Raw genomic sequence first — 18751 nt, 5'->3', positions numbered from 1 at the left:
TCAAATCTAAACCTTGTAATTCTAATTATAATCTTCTTATTACTACAAAATAAACTGACCAAACAGCCCAAGCCCCAATCAAATGTTCCCTCTGTAGGCATGTAAGAAATTAGGAAAGTAGGGCTGGAGAGATGGCTCAGAGGTTAAGAACACTGGCTCTTCTTCCAAAGGTCCTGAGTTCAATTCCCAACAACCACGTGGTGGCTCATAACCATCTGTAGAGAGATCTGGTGGCCTCTTCTGGTGTGCAGGCACACATGCAGGCAGAATGCTATATAAATAATAAGTAAATAAATCTAAAAAAAAGGTTTTTTTATTTTTTTTATAATTTATTCACTTTAAAACCCAATTGTAACCCCCTCCCTCATCTCCTCCTGGTCCCACCCTCCCTCCTCCTTCATCCCTTATCTTTCTCTCCTAGTCCACTGAAAGGGAGAGTCCTCCTCCCCTACCATCTGACCCTAGCCTGTCAGGTCTCATCAGGACTGCCTGGATCCTCTTCCTCTGTGGCCTGCCAAGGTCATCCCACCAGGGGAAAGTGATCAAAGAGCAGGCAACCAACTTTAAGTCAGAGACAGCCCCTGCTCCCCTTACTAGGAGACTGAGCTGCCTATGGGCTACATCTGAACAGGGGCTCTAGGTCCTCTCCATGGATGATCCTTGGTTGGTGCATCAGTCGCTGCAGGGCTCCCTAGGCCAAGATATTTTGGCTTTGTTGGTGTCCTTGTGAAGCTCCTGTCTCCTCCAGGTCCTTCTATCTCCACCTCCCCCTTCCATAAAATTCCCTGGGCTCTGCCCAAAATTTGGTTGTGAGTCTCAGCACCTGCTTTGATATCCTGCTGTGTGGAGCCTTTTAGAGGACACCTATTGTAGGCTCCTATCCTGTTCCCTCTCTTCCACCACTCCGGTGTCTATCCTGTTTGCCCTTCTGAATGAGAATTAAGTTTCCTCACTAGGATCCTCCTTGTCATTTAATCTTCTTTAGGTCTGTGGATTTTAGTATGGTTATTTTATTTTATATGGCTAATATATAAGTAAGTATATGCCATGTGTGTCTTTCTCCTTCTGGGTTACCTCACTCAGGATAATCTTTTCTAGTTCCATCCATTTGCAAATTTCTTGATTTCCTTCTTTTTAATACTCAAGTAGTATTCCATTGTGTAAATGTACCACAATTTCTCTATCCATTCTTCCATTGAGGGACATCAAAGTTGTTTCCAGATTCTGGTTATTATGATAAAGCTGCTATGAACATGGTTGAACAAATGTCCTTGTTGTATGGTGGAGCATCTTTTGGATATATGCCCAGGAGTGGTATAGCTGGGTCTTGAGGTAGTGCTATTCCCAAATATCTGAGAAAGCACCAGATTGATTTCCAAAGTGGTTTGCACTTTGAACAAGTTTTCACTCCCACCAGCAATGGAGGAGGGTTTTCCTTTCTCCACATCCTCACATCACATGTCACTTGAGTTTTTGATCTTAGCCATCTGATGGTGTAAGATGGAATCTCAGAGTCATTTTGATTTGCATTTCTCTGATGACTAAGAACATTGAGCATTTAAGTGTTTCTCCACCATTCAATATTCCTCTGTTGAGAACTCTCTATTTAGCTCTATACCCCATTTTTAATTGGATTATTCAGTTTGTTGGCGTTTAATTTCTTGAGTTCTTTATATAGTCTGCATATTAACCTTCTGTCGGATGTAGGGTTGATAGAGATCCTTTCCCAGTCTGTAGGCTGTCCTTTTATTTTGTTGACAATGGGCTTTGCTTTACAGAAGCTTTTCAGTTTCGTGAGGTGAACAAGAGTACCAACAGCTCAGGCTCTAAGATCTACAATTAATAAATGGGTCCAATGAGTCATGGTGTTTAATTTTACTTGATTAAAACTAGTAAATATGGGGCTGGAGTGATGGCTCAGTGGTTAAGAGTCCTCTTGAGGAGGATCTGAATTCAGTTCCCCACACCAATCAGGTATCTCAAAACCACCTGTAATTCCAGCTCCACCAGATCCAACACCTTTGGCCTCCTTGTGCACCTGCTGTCAGGTATGTACACACACATAATCAAAATTTTTTTAAATCTTTAAATTTTTAAAACTAAAATATAAATAAATAAAAACTAATAAATATTATGGAGAAATTACTAGAGCTCTCTCCAGAGTAAATAGCCTGTAAAATCGAACTTTTGAAACTTTTTATCAGTCATCTGGAAAGAAAATAATGCAGGGGTTTTTGTTGTTGTTTTTTGTTTTGTTTTGTTTTTTGCTGTGCAGTAGATGAATTTCAATTAGGAAATTATTCTACTAAGCCATGCTTCATCAACAAAAGTAATAGTTTTAACCTAGTTTGTAGGCTTTGTATAGAACAGATTTACAGCAGTTATGTTGCCACAAGAAATAATGTGTTTATACGCATAAGAAAAGTTAGCTGGGAGCAGTGGTGCACATCCCTAGTCCCAGCTCTCAGGGAGGCAGGGGCAGGTGGATCTCTGTGAGTTCAAGGCCAGCCTGGTCTACAAAGTGAGTTCAGGACAGCCAAGACTACACAGAAAACCCTGTCTCAAAAAAATGTTTTGAATAAAAGAGAAATACAGTATTGCGTTGAGAAATAGCCAGACAAGAGAGCACTGAGTTGAAGTACACAGTATCCTGAGATATAGGCCAAAGAGCTAGAAATGAATTTAGATGATATCTGTGGGTTTCTTCTACAAGGGAAAACTTCTAGACCTAACTTTCTAGAGAATTCAGAAGGTAATGGTGTAGAAGACAGTTTACTGGTAAGGAAGACACTGAAGGCTTTCAGATGAGCAGAAATGAAGACCTAGCTAAGATAGTGGCTGTGGAAACAGGCATAAGTATGGCAATGAGAAAATGAATAGAAAAAGGTCTAATCTGGGAATCCAAAGAGAGGAAACTTAAGCATAATGTTCTGTGGCAAGGGTTGTTGCTGTGCCAGAGGGGACCACTCCACTGGTGCTGGTCTCAGTCCAGCACCTCAGGTTTCCTCTGATCACCAAAACTCAAGTCCAACTGGACAGATTTCTCTTTCCAAAACAATTTCCTGGGAAGATGAGGCAGTGGTATGTCTTTAAAAGTCTGAGTAACGATTTCTCTGGAAAGAAGTTCAGGAAATCATTCTTAAGGAAAAGAAACGCTGGGGAAAATGTGGAGAAGACCCAGGTGAGGGAACTCTGCAGAATTTACCACTAAGAAAAAGCAGGCCTTGGAGGGCCAGGCAGAGGGGTAAAAGAAGCCAAAAGGGCATCTTCACACAGAATGAAAGTTAGCAGGAAGCCTGCGGCATCACCTCTCACCTGCCTGCAGGGCCTGCTCACCCCAACTCTGGAGATGGGGGTAGGCAAATCTAAAAACAGCCAACGTGGAATGGAGCCAAAGGCCACATTATGGGCACAGACTAATACCAAAGAGATAATTCATTTTAAAAACTACACGCACTCTGTTAAAGTATGAGACTACAATAAATTTATATAGCATATGGCATTTCATACTAGAAGTGTACACAAGCTTCCAGATCATTGGCTACTCCTTAATGGCCGCATAAGACACTGTGTGTGTGTGTGTTGTGTTGCTCCACCAAACATCATGTCTGATTTAGCATCTGCTTAATGTCTGGAAGAATGAGTATTAGAGCATCATTATTGACTTTAGAAGACAGTTTCACAGCAAAAAGAAGTGATACTCATGTATTTCCCACTTAGCAATAAGAAAGGGCACATTATTACCTTTCTTTTTATTTTGGCTCATTAATCAGTAGTGATTTGGATCTTTAAGCCGTCACACAAAGGTTTTGTGGTCTTTTGCTCTAATTGTAGCTATTGTGTGTTTAATTTCAGCAGCATTGTAATTCTTTAAGGCTCTTCTTATGCTGAATGTCCCCATTTATTTCCATTTTCAAATTGCTTCATGCCTTTAAGTTTATTTTTGTTTGGGGGGTTGTTTGGTTTTGTCTTTAATACATGTAGGTCTGAAGAAACATAGGCACAATTTTAGCAAATTCTGCTTTTAACTAGCAGTATAGTTGTCTATGTTTATAACACAAAGATGGAGTGACAAATTAGGAAGGACTGAAATGCTCCCCAACATATTTGCACATAGGAAGTGCTAAGCAGTGCCTTATGTTGAAGAAATCACCAGTTATATAGCAGATCTGTTAGGAGAGTTAAGAGTGGCATAGGGGGTTACAGAGATGTCTCAGTGGACAAGAGCACTTGCTGCTCTTGTAGAAGACCCAGGTTTGGTTCCTAGGACCCTTATAGCAATTCACAATTAACCATAGCTCCAGTTTAAGGGAACTGATGCCCTCTTTTGTCTCTGAGGACACCAGTTTTAGATGTGGTATGCATATATAAATGCAGGCAAATACTCATGCATATAGAAGTAAAATAAACCATATTTTGAAAAGTGACATCGATTTGACTTTATCACTAATACGTCAAAGAAAACAAAAAGGATTTCCCTTCTTAAATAACACTATTTCTAAAAGGTCTGTATTTTTTTTGTTACAGTTAATTTTTTAATTTATGGCCTATGCTTCCTATTTTTAAACTATTCATTTTTCTTCTAAGTTTAGGAATAAATAAAGCAAAGTGGAAGCTTGTGTTTTTACTTAGTATGAAAACAGAGGCTAATCATAGCTAATGAGTATAATAAATGCTAGTCTGCAGCTCTCTTGTTTGGTGTGTGCTTTATACACAGAAGGTAACATGGACTGAATAACTAGGATGCCAAGTTACAGATGGGGTTGGGAATGTTATTTGACAGCCGATTAGAGTAATCTGTCAGAAATGATGACTTAATCACCATAACAGACTCCAAATTCCCTCATAGAATTCTACCCAGAGTAATCTAATTTTCTTGCCATATTTTATTTTATATTTTGCCAGGAATAAATAGTTATATTGCTTGTTTTCCTGTTTAGTACACTGCATTATTCTAGCAGAAATATAAATAGGTCATGTCATTGTGACTTAAAAAGGCTGAATTGGAGCCCACTAAGCCAAAAGCAGATACAGAATTCTAAGTTTTCTATGTTTCCCATCACTATATTATTATTATGTATCAAAAAACTGGGAGTTGAACATTGGTTTCCAAGGACCAGAAAGGGCCATTCTTTACAGTACATTCTTTTAGCTTTCAAATGGACCCTGACTAAACCCCTCAGGGCAAGTTCTATATAAAAATGATCATAACTTTATTGGACACTTTACATAGCTCAGTGACTCTAAGAAAGAAATCATGATTTTTTTTCCACTGAGTTTTTCTCAAGTTGTGATTTGCCATGGGAAGAAAATGATATGTTATATTTCTTGTTGCCATTCCATTCAAATCTCATATTTTTTGGCTTATAGCCTATATATAAAAATATGCCAGCAAACAGTGATTGAAAGTTCTTGGTGTACCTACTATGGCAACTCAGTCAGAATGCTCCAAAAGAGCAAAGAATAGCCACGTGGCCAAATGAACCTTGTGTATACTCTGCTTCTCTCATGAATGTGTATCTTCAGAAGGTAACATCTTTCTCCAGAATTTATAAAGAAGGGTTTAAATAACTGTGATAGCAAATAATCTATGTAGTTAATACAACCTTTGGATGTGAATGATGGCTTAGGTAACAGTAAGTTTTCCATACATTGATTGATTTTAAAGATTTCAGCAACTGGAGATAATCATATTAAGTGAATTGAGGCAGTCTCAGAAAGAAATATATAATGTTTTATTTGTATTTTCTAGATTTTATGTAGATACATAAAATGTATGCATGGAATAGAAGCTATGGGCTTATGAACTTGCTACAGACAGGCATTTAGAATCCTGCTGCCAGCTTACATGCTATCTGACTAGGCCAAGGTATTTGGCCCTGCCTTCTTGATTCCTCTAAGTTACCAACTTAACAGTGACATTGTGAGAAATAATTGTCTAACTTACAGAAAGCCTTTAACAAACGTCTGAAAAATTAAGAGTGAAGGGATGATTTCCTCTGTTTTCATAATAGATAAATATCAATTAAAGTTGGCTTTGACTGATCTGAGAAATTATTTTTGTCGTCTGTGTTCCTGCTTAGCTGTCCTTGGAGTAACCACATCTTGGCTGATTTACAGTTGAAACAAAAGCAAGTGCAGAGGTTCTTGCTCAGTCCTGATGAATTGATGGTTCTAAAGTCACCCCTGTTTCTCCCCATCTCCTAATGCAGAGCATAATATGACAGTAACTGGAATGATGGAAGTCCTTAAGGTGGCAAAGTAAGATGGGGTGTCTTACTGTAAGAAAGAGAACAGAACTATTGACGGTATATTTAGTCTTCCACTTCAGGGAATCACCTACCTACAGTAGGTGGCAACTCTTTTCCAACTTATCATTTACAACATTGTTTTTATAAAAATGTTGATAGTATAGTATAATTTGCATCTGGTGTTTCATAGTTATTAGGCAAGCAAAATACCAAGTATCCTACAGGAATCATTTTTTGTGTTATCATTGGAGTGAAATTAAAATATTAGTTTTGTGTTATCATTTGTGTTATCATTGGAGTGAAATTAAAATATTAGTTTTTTGTGGTTTTGTGGGGGTTATTCATTTGGTTTGGTTTTTGGTGTTTTTGTAGTTGTTTTGTTTTTCCATAAACTGGAACCCTTTAATTTTCTCATTTGGCATAGAGCTCATTCATAGACTTGCCTATTTCATTCCCCTCCTCTACTTTCAAATATCTTATTGCAGTAAACTTAACAATATGTGCTAGCACAGCTGTCCTATTTAGTGTTGGGATAGCTTTAAGAATGAGATGTGTAAAGGTAATTTTCTGAAACCTATTTCATATTTAAAATGGCATTTTTTCATTAATTAATTAATTAATTTAATTACTTTACAGCCTGATGACAGCCCCCTCCCTCCTCTCCTCCCAGGCCCACCCTTACACCTCCTTCCCTCATTTCCCTCTTCCCGTCTCAGAGAAGGGGAGCCCCTCATGGGTATCAACTCACTCTGCTAGCACATCAAGTCGCAGCAGGATTAAACATATCCTCTTTCACTGAGGCCAGGCATGGCAGCCCAGCTAGGGGAAAGGGATCCAAGGGCAGGCAACAATCTGGTGTGAAAGGTGATTAATTCATCAATTGGTGATGGCTAGGATTAAACAAGTTTCACAGGAGCTCTCATTTCCATAAGAACTCATCCACCCTGTCCTCTCACCATCTCCTGCCTTGCCCCAGTGACATGCGGTAACTCATTTCTTCCTGGTAAGCATCACTGGACTGAGCATAAAGGTTAGGAGAAATCAGCTCCTAGGCTCCTCTATAATGGGCTCTATAAACAGTGGTCAGTTATTGCAGGTGCTGTGGCCCAGTTTCATATCTGTCACTGTGGCATAATGCTTGGATTCTAGGCATCACAGCTGCTGCCAGAGGTAGGTGAGGATCTGTTACCCTCACAGACCTTCAGGAATGGATTTGTTCCAAAGCTCTATACTCATTTTCATTTTTGTCAGCCACAGCTGGCCTCTTCTGTGATGAACCTAAAGCACCTTCAGGGGGTGAAACATACCTGTTCCAGTCAGCGACTTGCCATTGTAAGCACCATAGTGCACAGATCAATTCTAGGGCTCGGTGAGTGTGTGAAGGGAAAAGAGGAAGATGAGCCCCAGGCTACTCACCCATGAAGAGGAAGCATCCAAGTGGGGAAGCTTTATGCAGGGATCCTGTGTCCCACAGCACCGTCAGGGTGCATCCAAGAAACATTCTCATGCAGAAGAGGCTGTGTGTTGAGGATAGTGCACAGTCAGAGCTTTGGGGTAGAAAAGATGGGGATACATAAATTTTTCCTCAGTGAAAGTTAAGCAGCTCCGCAGAAGCATTGCTTACTACACTAAAGTAAGATCGGTTGCTCAGGGTGACTCTGCTTTGACTACACACATGATGCCAGTAGTTGATATAAAGGAAATTAAGCATCCCTTATATAAAGATCTTACTTACCCAACCCCAGTGAAGAAGAAAAGGAGGGAGGTGTTAAATTTTCCCTTTTATGTTTCATTTATTCAAAACAAGTAAGGCCAAACAGAGACCAAGAAACTACCCATCAATTTGATGTGTAACTGTGGGCAAAGTGTTGTTATTCCATAAAGAATTAAAAGGAGATTCCCATCAGTCAAAAAAAAAAAAAAATCTGTGGTAATACAAATTTAGAAAACTTTCTTCATAGAAATGCCAACCTGAAGTATGTTGGGTTAGCTGCATGCTTGTGAGCAGGGTCTGTGTGTAAAACTGGCACCTGTCATTTTTCTCATGAAAACACACTACCCACAGGGAGTGGGAATACGTGGCTTGGTTTGGTTTTCAGTTTGATACCGACACAACTGAATTAAGTACGAATAGTGGACTCATTACTCATGTTTCGGCACAGCTCAGGGAAGGCACCCTCTACATGTCAGAGGCTGGCGTTTTAGAAACTTCCGAGACACATCAGACATTTCAGGCATATTGTCATGTAGGCAGATCACTGAATTTTTTTTTCAGACATAGCCAATTCTATATAATTGTTGAAGACACAGCCTTAATTTATCTAGCACAATTTTCTAGGGAAACTTCTTGCCCCCCCAAAAAAAAATCTTGACAGTCATGTGCTCACTTGCAACCCAGAACTGTGCTCAGCTCTGACTCTGGACCCCCTACAACTGCTGAGACACTAGACTCTGAAATGGAGACCAAGTTCTCTGAGCCTTTTCTGCTCTGTTGCCATTAGTTAGAATCTCTAGGTGCAGTGCACAACATGAAAATGTATCCTTGGCCCACATCCAGCCTAGGCATCAAACAAGGTTCCTTTGTCACATTGGAAGTTGTTAAGAAACAGCCGTGCTGACACCATTAGTTTCATCTTCAGCTCTTGAGAAAGGTGCTGAGGGTGTGACTTCTAGCTGCCAGTCCTGGTGACTAGGGCAGTTTGCGTTCATGGTTGAGCAGTGTTGCATCACTTGCTTCTTTGAAACTTACTCATGAATATAGTCCTCTTTTCCTCATCTTACAATGCTTCAACTAAGTTGTTCATAGTAAATGCTCTTCTTTACTCCTGCTGCTTTGGTCAGAAAGTCATAGCATCATTCTATAATAACATGTTTTGGTTAGAACGTCATAGCATCATTCCATAATAACAATACATCCTGTTTTCACTTGCTTTGGGCCTTTGAAACTGTTTTGTATTGTTTTTTGTTTTGTTTTGTTTTTGAGATAGCATTCCTCAGCTCTTTTTATAGTACTGGAAATTAATTCAAGGGCCTCATTCATGCTACATAAGCGCTCTACCACTAACCTGTATCACTAGTCTTGTTTAACTTTTAAGAAATAGTTTTACAAGGTTGCTTTGGCTGGCTTTGTACCCACTATGTAGCCCAGGCAGACATAAACTCACAATCCTGTGCCATAGGCTCAGCAAGGATTTATTCAAGAAGGAACATCCTGAGTCATCTGAGATACTATATTCTGGTTGTCCTTCCTTAGTCTGTATTTGGGTGCTTCTGAGTTCCCATGTTGTCTGAGCTCAGCGTATACTGTACTCTAGAAAACTGCTGATGGACCTGTCTCAGTATCCTCTACATAGTCCATTACAATGACAGCTCTTCATCTAACAGGATGTATGGAAAACAAAAACAAATGAATGGATGAACAGTCCCAGGATCATGCTGGATCAAACCTTTAAAATGCCCTTGCTGCAGAATTTCTTTATTATAATCTGAACCTTTAAACTAAAATGCCCATTCTTTTGTAGTGATCTTCCTATTCCACTCAAGAAACCTCTCAAAGTTCGTTGAATCAGGAGATTTTGAGGAAGTAAAACAACATGATGAGAATCATTCCTCCATGCTGCTTTTGTCCTTTTTGACATTTATATCTTGTATGTGATCAGAAATTTATAACTCAAATGAACAATGTTCATGATAATGAGCCATTCTTAATGCAGTACTGATTGAACACCTTTCTCAAAGGTTACAGTGCTTTACATACATTATCTAAATTATCTTCAGACCGTACCTGCAGTAGACCACCCACTCAGCATTCACCATAGTCTGACAACCCTGATTTCTGTGAACTAGATTTTACCACCCCTGTGGGCCCAATAAAGAACAAAACAGAGTTCAAGTCTGTACTGGGAGAAGCTGCTTTACTACGGCTGCTATTCCTTTCAGATGTTCTTACGCCAGATACTGAGCAGCTAAGGACGATGAAGAATAGTAGACTGGTAGGCTGTAGCCTGGTCACAAAGCTGCAGAGATCAAGGGAGTTTAACGGAAGAAGAGGATACTTTCACCTAAGAGAACATGGTAGGCACTTTGGAGAGTGTTTGCCAGACTCTGGAGAGTGAGGCTGGAGTTCTTAATTAAAGGCCCATATGTCCAAGTCCCACGTTAGACATTTTGTGGAGAAGCAGTGTGGTCTGGGAGAGACATCACTGGATTAAAAGCAGGGAGATTAGACTTCTGATCCCAACTCTGTCATTAACCAGCTGTGTGTCCTTAGTCAAGGCAATTGTTCCCTTCAAAACTGCAGCTGAGGACAACTTTAGAGTGGAAAGAGACTCTTCATGTGGCTCCAGATCCCTCCTCTGGAGTCCTATGTACATCACAGATAAGCCTAGATGGTCCTAGCACTAACGCCTGCTACTTTTCTGGTGTTTGTCAGTCCCTTTTATAAAACGTGTCAGCCACCATGATAGACAGTAGGCTTCCTGTGGGCAAGAGCCACACTCATTTCATGCTTACTTCTTATACAATATGGATACAGTTACCTCCATTTCTTGTATCTTTAATCTGTGACTATCATTTGACTCTCTGCAGGGTATTAACCTGTATGTTCTTTATTATTTTGAAAGGAAAAAAATGTCATGTACCACTGTTGACATCTGCTAAGATACATGTATTCATCCCTTTGCAACTAATGGAAGCAGTAGTCTTTAACATATACACTGTTGCCTTCTGCATTACTCACTCCTCTACTTCTTATAAGATGGAGATGGCCCCAATACTCCACAGATACTGGGTTTTTAAATTCCTAGATAAAGATTTCTCTACTTTTATTGGATGTGTATGAATGTTTTACCCGCATGTGTGCATGTATACCCGGTGCAGGCAGTGCCCCCAAAGGCCAAAAGAGCTCTAGAACTAGAGTTACAGCCAGCTGTGAGCCACCATGTAGGTGCTGTAACTGAATCCAGGTCTTCTGTAAGAACAGTCAGTGCCCTCAGCCACCCAGCCATCTCTCCAGCCCCAACTTCCTTATTCTTGGAACTCCCCTATCATGGCCTCCTACTCTTCTGCCAGCTCCCTGCTCTGTCCTCTTAAGATGTTGTCTTCCTGATATATACCCTCAATGGTTCTGTCCTTGTTCCTGGCTCTTTTCACTCCATCAATTCCTGTGGCTCCTACTCTACCTCCCACACTGGATTCTTTCTCAAGCTTGAGCCCTCCATTTCCAACTTTTTGCTACACCAGAGTCACATCAAATTTTAGCATGTTCAGACTAGCATTCAATGTTTTTCCTCTCATTTTCCCCAATTGAGCAATGACTCTTTGATCTATCAGGCTGTCTGGTCATGGAGTTCTTTTCCCTCATCCCCAAAAGAGCCAGTTAGCACTGAATTTTATAACCTCATAGTGTTACTGGGGTTGTTTACTAGCTGCCGTCCTGGCTTCTGTGTCTTGTATATAATTCATCCTTCATGGTGTCACCAAAACTCATTTTTTTTTCCTAAAGTCAAAATTCTTCCCAGTTGCCTTTACTGCTAAAATCTTCTGTCCTCACCACACACTTGACAAAGAAAACAATTTCTTAGCTTGCAAGACCCTCTAAGACCTGAATGCTGAACACCCTCACAGCCTTACGCTGCCCTTTTTACTGGCATGCTAAACTTTTTGAAAAGGAACTGTGTTCACTCTTTTTTTCTTTATTGACTATATAGATTTTTTTTTTCCATACAACATATTCTGGTTACAGTTTCTACTTTGTCCAAGTTCCTCCTCACCTTGCCTTCCATCCAGATACATCTCCTTTCTGTCTCTCCTTAGTAAAAAAAATAAAAGATCTGAAGAAGAGGCAAAGAAAAAGCACAAGAAACACATAGAGAATCAGAGAGAAACACATTAGTAGACACGAGAATCTCATAACACAAAACCAGAAGCCATAATGTATACACAAATGATCTGTAAGGTTGTTTTTTTTTTAATGCCCTGACAAAATATTATGAGGCAAAGAATTTCCAAAGGTGCCACTGACTTTTGTGTTGTCCATCTATTGCTGGACATGGGCCCTGCCCTATGTGTAGTTTAAATCCCAAACACTAATGTTAAGAAAAAAACAAAAACAAAACCACCACTAGCAATAAAATGGCTCCTAATAGCTGTTGGCGTACTTTTTTAACACTCTTTTATTTACATTTCTTATATCTCTCTCTCCCTACTTTACCCAGTTCCTTCCAACACCCCAACACAAGGTAGGAGAAAGAAAGGGTTAGTGGGAGAGGAAGCACAGTTCTTGGCTGCTTCCTGCTGGTTAGAGTCATCAGGTTCCTGGGAGCCAGTCCAATCCTTGTTTCAGGAGAGCCCCAACTTGTTATCTCACTGTAACAACAGCAACAGGACGGCAGGGGGAAAGCAGCTGGGACACCTATAGGCTTGACAAGGTATCTTCTCTCTTCTGATAGCAAGTCTAAAGACTGGAATTAAATACCATGCTTGCTAACTTTCTCCTTTTCAGGCAAAGTAAAAGTTCCTTTGTCCCTTGGTTCCTAGAAACTGTGTTACCTCTCCTCCAGCATTTGGCACATTGCTCTGCAAGCTGCTTGCCAGCCATACAGGACCATATAGCACCTGAAGAGAAAACGTCTCTTATGGCCTTTGCTAGCTAGCTGGCCATAGCATAGAACATGACACTTGCTAAATGGGTGGACAGATGAAACCAAAGGATAACCTTCTCAAAGACAATACTGCTGATCTTCCTTAAACCTTGTTCTTTCCCTATTCTTCAGCCAAATCGGAAGTTTGTTTCTGTGGTGTTTTTTAATGACTACTTAGGACTCCTAAACATTATATCCTCAAGTAGTCTCTGAGCTACAAATTGAATATGAGTTATGGAGTGAGAATGCTAATTGGTGCTGCATCTCAAGGCTTATGCTGTATGGACAGAACATCATACCTATGAGGACATAACAGTCTAAATTTCTTAGGGTATTTCCCATTGGCAGTTCCTTCTCGTTGTCTTCTTCTTCTGGTATTCTGAAGACACTGGCAGGCATGTGGTACACACAAACTACCTGATAATAATGTCCCATCATATAAGTGCCATAACTAAGTACCATTCCCCTTTCATTTAAATTCGATAAAACCCAGAGCTGTGGCTTGCAAGTAATGGAAGTCCACTGGGGGAATTAAAAGTTCACAAAGAATGGACCCATTGTAATAAAAGCATTTGCACAGCCAATGATTCCATCCCTTCCTGTGGCTCCCCTATTCCGTGGGGTAAGATGAAATATCAAATGAGAGGACCTTTGGAAATAGTGTGAGGGATTTATTTTAATTGGAAATAGCGGAGCATTCTGTGCTTAGAGTAAACTCTGGTCACACACAGTGGTGTCATCAGCTTTGTACAACAAGCTGTGGGACATCCAGGTCTTCCATGGTCAGGATTTCAGCCTCATTTGCTTCAAGTTTTCTATATTGCTGTATATGTACAAATGAATCCTAAGGCTCATGTCTCTCTCCTGCTCTTGCTCCTATCTTTCCCTCCATATATGCCAATGGTTCTGCATTATATACTGGTACCTAAGTCAAGACACTGAAGACCTTCAAGTATTTCTGTTAAGACCTGAGATAAACCCAGAAAGCAAATATAGGAACTGGTGGACAACAAAGATGATTATCATTTAAGTAGTGCAGCCATAATTCTAAATTCTTCAGCACATCCTGGGCTCTGCTCGTGCATTAAGCACTCTACATGTGTGTCCTCACTTAACTCTCACAGCCCTTCTCTGAAGGTGTTATTCCCATCCTACAGAGGAAGAGATTATCCTGGAGAACTTACACTAGTCACTACATGGCTGTGATAAATTTCTGAGCTAGAACTACCTATAAGGAGAGTAAAAGTTATATTGAATGTGAAGCCAGGCTTCATACTCCGGCCTGACTCCAGAGCTCGAGCTTTTAAATGCTATTCCAGTTTTCCCTGGCGTGGGGGTCACTTAAATTCCTGAAAATAAAACTCAGGCGACAAACTAAGGTAATATCAACCTTGTAAAGCTTCGTTGTTAATTATGTGATGTAATTATAGCAGTACTTGGATAGTATCACATTTCTGGAGCTGGTTTGACAGTTTTTTCTCACTTTTATATTTTTAGATGCATCATCCCATTCAGATGAAACCTGCAGACAGTGAAAAGTCCAACGGTAGGTGGCAACCAACTGTCTGATTTAATAATGTCTGCTACTTTAAATCGAGTCAGGTGGCGGAGGGATGAGCAGCTCTAGCTGCTGTTACCCTCTGGAAGGTGGACAGCTATTGCTCCAGGAACTTTCCACTGTTGTCGACAAATATGGAGACACTGGTGTTCTGCGACTCTTTCTCATTCATTTGGGGGGTGGGGAGGCACAACACGAACTGTGAAGATTGTGGCAAGAATGGTTTGCCATATCCTGCTTAGGGCTTGCCCTATGTGGTGGCCTTATGGGATCTGGCTAGTATTGATCTACTCCTGCTACAACACAGGGATACCTGATAGGTGTAAAAGCCATGAGTGGAAAATAAGTAGCCCATTAAGAAACAGGCTACCATTCTTTGCTCTCTCAGTGTTCCTCTTTGACTGTCTTATTACATTCTTCTCTAAATTATACCAATACATTTGCATCAGAATCCATTCAGAATTCAGTCTGCTGATTAAGAACATACAGTTGCTGGAAAAAAAAAATTGTGTTTGATGAGATCTATAATAAAATAGGATTTGTCTCTTCAAGGCACTTCAGAGTTGATAGTCCACATTTTTATCAAATTTTTGCTTCCATCTCTACAAGCCTCCTGTCCCTGTTTTGTTCCTTTAATTTACTGAAATGTATATTAAAAAGAAGTATCTACCTTCATGGACTCCAGAGCTCTTCTAGCCCACAGATTGACATAATCAGCATTGTTTCCGTCCAGCAGGTAGTTTTGCACCTCATTAATTAGTAATCAGGGCAGAAGCCATGCACTTAGAGATCTGTATATCGGCAAATGTAAATTACAATTGAGCTCTAAACCTCTCCATGGGATTTTTTTTTGTTTTGGTTTTTTGTTGTTGTTTTTTCTCTAATTGTTATGCATCCTATTATCTGGCTTCTTCGCAAACTGGAAAGTTTTGAAGAAAACTCCCACGTCCCAAGAGTTGCCAGCACTTGTGTCAGAGACAAGGCTTACTCTGTCATTCACCCGCCCTCTGAGGAGGCTCTGGTGCTTTGCTCCTTCCTTCCCAGCCCTGCGCTTTCCTTAGTGCCCAGTCCCCTTCCCGATACTGTTTCAGCATTTATCACAAGAGACTTGTAAAAATCTGCCACTGCTTTTTTGTGAGACTCTGATTAAATTGCTTCCTTTTTTCATTAGTTACTCACTTATCACTTACTATGTACAATTAAAGTCGGCTAGGGGGTGGCATTACAGCAGTAAAACTGAAAAAGGAAAAAGAATATGACCCTAACATGGAACTTTATTCATTTTACTGACTTAATAACTAATTATAGCCACTCAAACATGGAAATTTGTATGAGCTTGTTGATAGAATAGGACCAGTGGTAACTACCTTATGGGTTGGCTTTTTGTTTCTTCCTGAGCCTCAAAATAAGATGTTTGTTACATGGCTATCCTGGAACTTGTTCTATAGACCAGGCTGGCCTCAGACTCAGAGGTCTGCCTGCCTCTGCCTCCCAAGCCCTGGGATTAAAGGTGTATGCCACCACCACCTGGCTGACGGAACACTTATTAAAGTGTTATTACCTCCCAGAGGGATATTCGGACTGTGTAGCATTCCTTGCTGAGTATGTCTTCCTTTAACTGTTTCTGCCCCAGACAGAAACATATACCCTTCTACTCCTTAGTGGCAAAGAGAGGCGGTGAATCATGTGGGAAAATCCTGTCAATATACATCTTCTTATCCTTCGGCCTCATACATCTCTAAATTAGATCAGAACAAAAGTCAGAAATGAAAATTTGTGGAAAAGGGTCTGTCTTATTTTAGCTTTAGTTTATATTTATAAACACACGAATTAGATATTTGAGGTGAGCACATAGGGCCTGAAATACCCAAGTACTGAAATATTGTATATTTTCTTCTTTGTATTGTTTATTATTCATGTATATAGTCAAATGTATGAATCTGTACTGCCAAAAATTCCCGGTGTTTTGCTGCTTTTACCCTCCAGTGTCAATTCTGGACACAGCGTTTGGTTTAAGTCTAATACTACTATAGACCTTACTATTTGCCCCCAGTTTTTCATTATCTCAAAAGTCAAGGAGGATTTGGGTATCCTTACCCCTACAATAAAAACACCTTAAATGGCCCTTGTGAGGAAACTGTACAGGGTAGCAGATAAAGTAAGCTGCAACTGGGACCAAGTATTCAAATGAATGAGCCTATGGGGACATTTCTACTCACATCACCACATTCCATTCCTGGCCCTCAAAGGTTCATGGCCTTCTCATGATGTAAAATGTATTTCGTCCTCAACTTCAGAAATCCTAGTAGTCCATAAAGTTTCAACACTCTTCAGAAGTTCAAAGTCTGTTTTGAGACGGAAGGCAATCTCTTAACTGTGACCTCCCCCTCTTAAACCAAAATGTAAATTACATACTTCCACCATAAACAAAGAAAATTCCAAAAGGGAGGAATGGGGACATAGTAAGGAAAAACTAGATCAAAGCAACACTAAAACCCAGCAGGGAAAATACCAACGCCTGTAGCTCCATGTCCAGGAGTTTAAAAGGGCTGAGATGTCTGAGCTTTGCAGCTTTTCTGCATGCCTGTAACATACATTTCTTTTTTTGAGCTGATTCTTTCCCGTGTATTCAGTTCAGTTTGGGAGATGCTTCATGTCTCTGACACCTTCAACATCTTTTAGTCTTCACTGCAACCAGGCTTCACTTTCACAGCTTCAAGTAATGGCCTGCTATGGCCTTCTCACAGAGACTCCAACATTGCAATGTTGTTGTAGGTTACTGTTAAAATTTACTATTAAATATCTTTTAGTAATGCTGCTGTTTTTGATCCTAAATAGCTGTATAACCGAATCACCACACAGAGACTATGATTAATTTAATTAACCTAGAACACAATGCTGGGCAATAGTTACTCAATCCTAAACCTCCAAGCCCTCATAGTTTCCTAACATTTAGATTTCCCACATTATACTTGCTGTTAGTGATATATTAGGTTCAGTCCATCTCTCCACGTTGTTCAAAGATCTCTCTCCTGCCTCTGTTCTCCCAGCTCTCCTCTGCCCTTCTCTCCTCCTCTTCTGCCTCCCACCTTCCTGTCCTCTGGCTCCTCCCTCTCTTCCTGCTTCCTTTCATTGCTCAACGTTGTGGCTAGTTGCTTTATTTTGGCATGTCTACACAAAGTTGAGACAGGTGATACTCACGCCTTCAAAACCAGTACCATCTGGATTAACTGCCAAGTTAACTGCCATCTTAAAATGGACTCTTGTGGGACTGAAGAAATGGCTTAGTGGTTAAGAGCACTGGCTGCTCTTCTTGAGGACCCAAGTTCAATTCCCAGCACCCACGTGGCAGCTCACAACTGTCTATAACTCCGGGTCCAGGGGAATCTGGCACCTTCACACAGACATATATGCAGGCAAAACACCAATGCACATCAAAATAAATAAATCTTTAAAAAAAGAAAAAAATGGACTCTTGTTCCATTTGACTGCATTATCAGCAGCTTTTCTGTGTTTGGAGCAATTGATTTCTATGCGGAAGCAACCCCTTAGGCTTTCTCCTTTCACAAACTGGAATCTAGCTGGGTGGAGTCTTTTCCTAAGGTCATCCTTCCTATTGTTCCAGTGCAGAGCAAGAGGCCTCTCCTTCATTACCTTAACAATGAGAGGCAGAGACAAGCAGAACCCTATCAGTTCAAGGCCAGCCAGCCTGCTCTACAGTGTGAGTCCAGGACAGCCAAGACTACACAGAGTAACCCTGCCTCAAAACAAAAAAAAAAAAAAGAAGAAGAAGCAATCACAGTCTCTCTTTTAGCACATGCCTTAGCTAAAATACTAAGCTTCATAGTGTTCAGTTTCTGTCCAACCTATACATTTTTAGTCTTTTTTTCATATTTTTATTAATTAATTCAATTTACATCTTGGTCATAGGCCTCTCCCTCCTATTCTCCCAGTTTTACCTCCCCTCCTGCATAATAGCCCTCATACCCAGACACCCCAGCTCATCTATTCGCACAAGGACTGAGTTTGTCTTCCTTGCCTGGTGGGGCAAACCCATCAGGGGGAGATGCCAAAAAGCAGGCAACAATAGTCCATGTCAGAGATATCCCCCACCCCCGAAACTAGTGGGCCCACATGAAGCCTAAGATGCCCATCAGCTATTTATAAGTAGAGGACCTAGGTCCAGACCATGCATTGTCCTTGGTTGGTGCAAATGGTCTTCTTATGGAGACAGGAGCCTACCAGAGTTGTCCTCCATTGCTCCACCCAGCAATGGTTTGAAACATGTACTGAGACTCAGA

At 40.5% G+C, this 18751-nt stretch overlaps 1 protein-coding gene across 28 annotated transcripts in view; it reads left to right on the top strand.

Moving 5' to 3' along the window:
* Celf2 (CUGBP Elav-like family member 2) overlaps nt 1-18751 on the top strand; it is an 860969-nt gene that overhangs the window by 761695 nt on the left and 80523 nt on the right. For all 28 annotated transcript variants that reach the window (XM_060372818.1, XM_060372830.1, XM_060372809.1 and 25 more), the window contains one exon: nt 14390-14438. In XM_060372818.1, coding sequence (XP_060228801.1) covers nt 14390-14438 — 49 coding nt within the window. The remainder of the gene's footprint in view (nt 1-14389; nt 14439-18751) is intronic.

The sequence above is a fragment of the Meriones unguiculatus genome, chromosome 19 (genome assembly GCF_030254825.1).
Source record: "Meriones unguiculatus strain TT.TT164.6M chromosome 19, Bangor_MerUng_6.1, whole genome shotgun sequence".
Lineage (NCBI taxonomy): Eukaryota > Metazoa > Chordata > Mammalia > Rodentia > Muridae > Meriones > Meriones unguiculatus.
The sequence above is the reverse complement of the archived record's forward strand: the minus strand, read 5'-3'. Positions and strand labels throughout refer to the sequence as shown.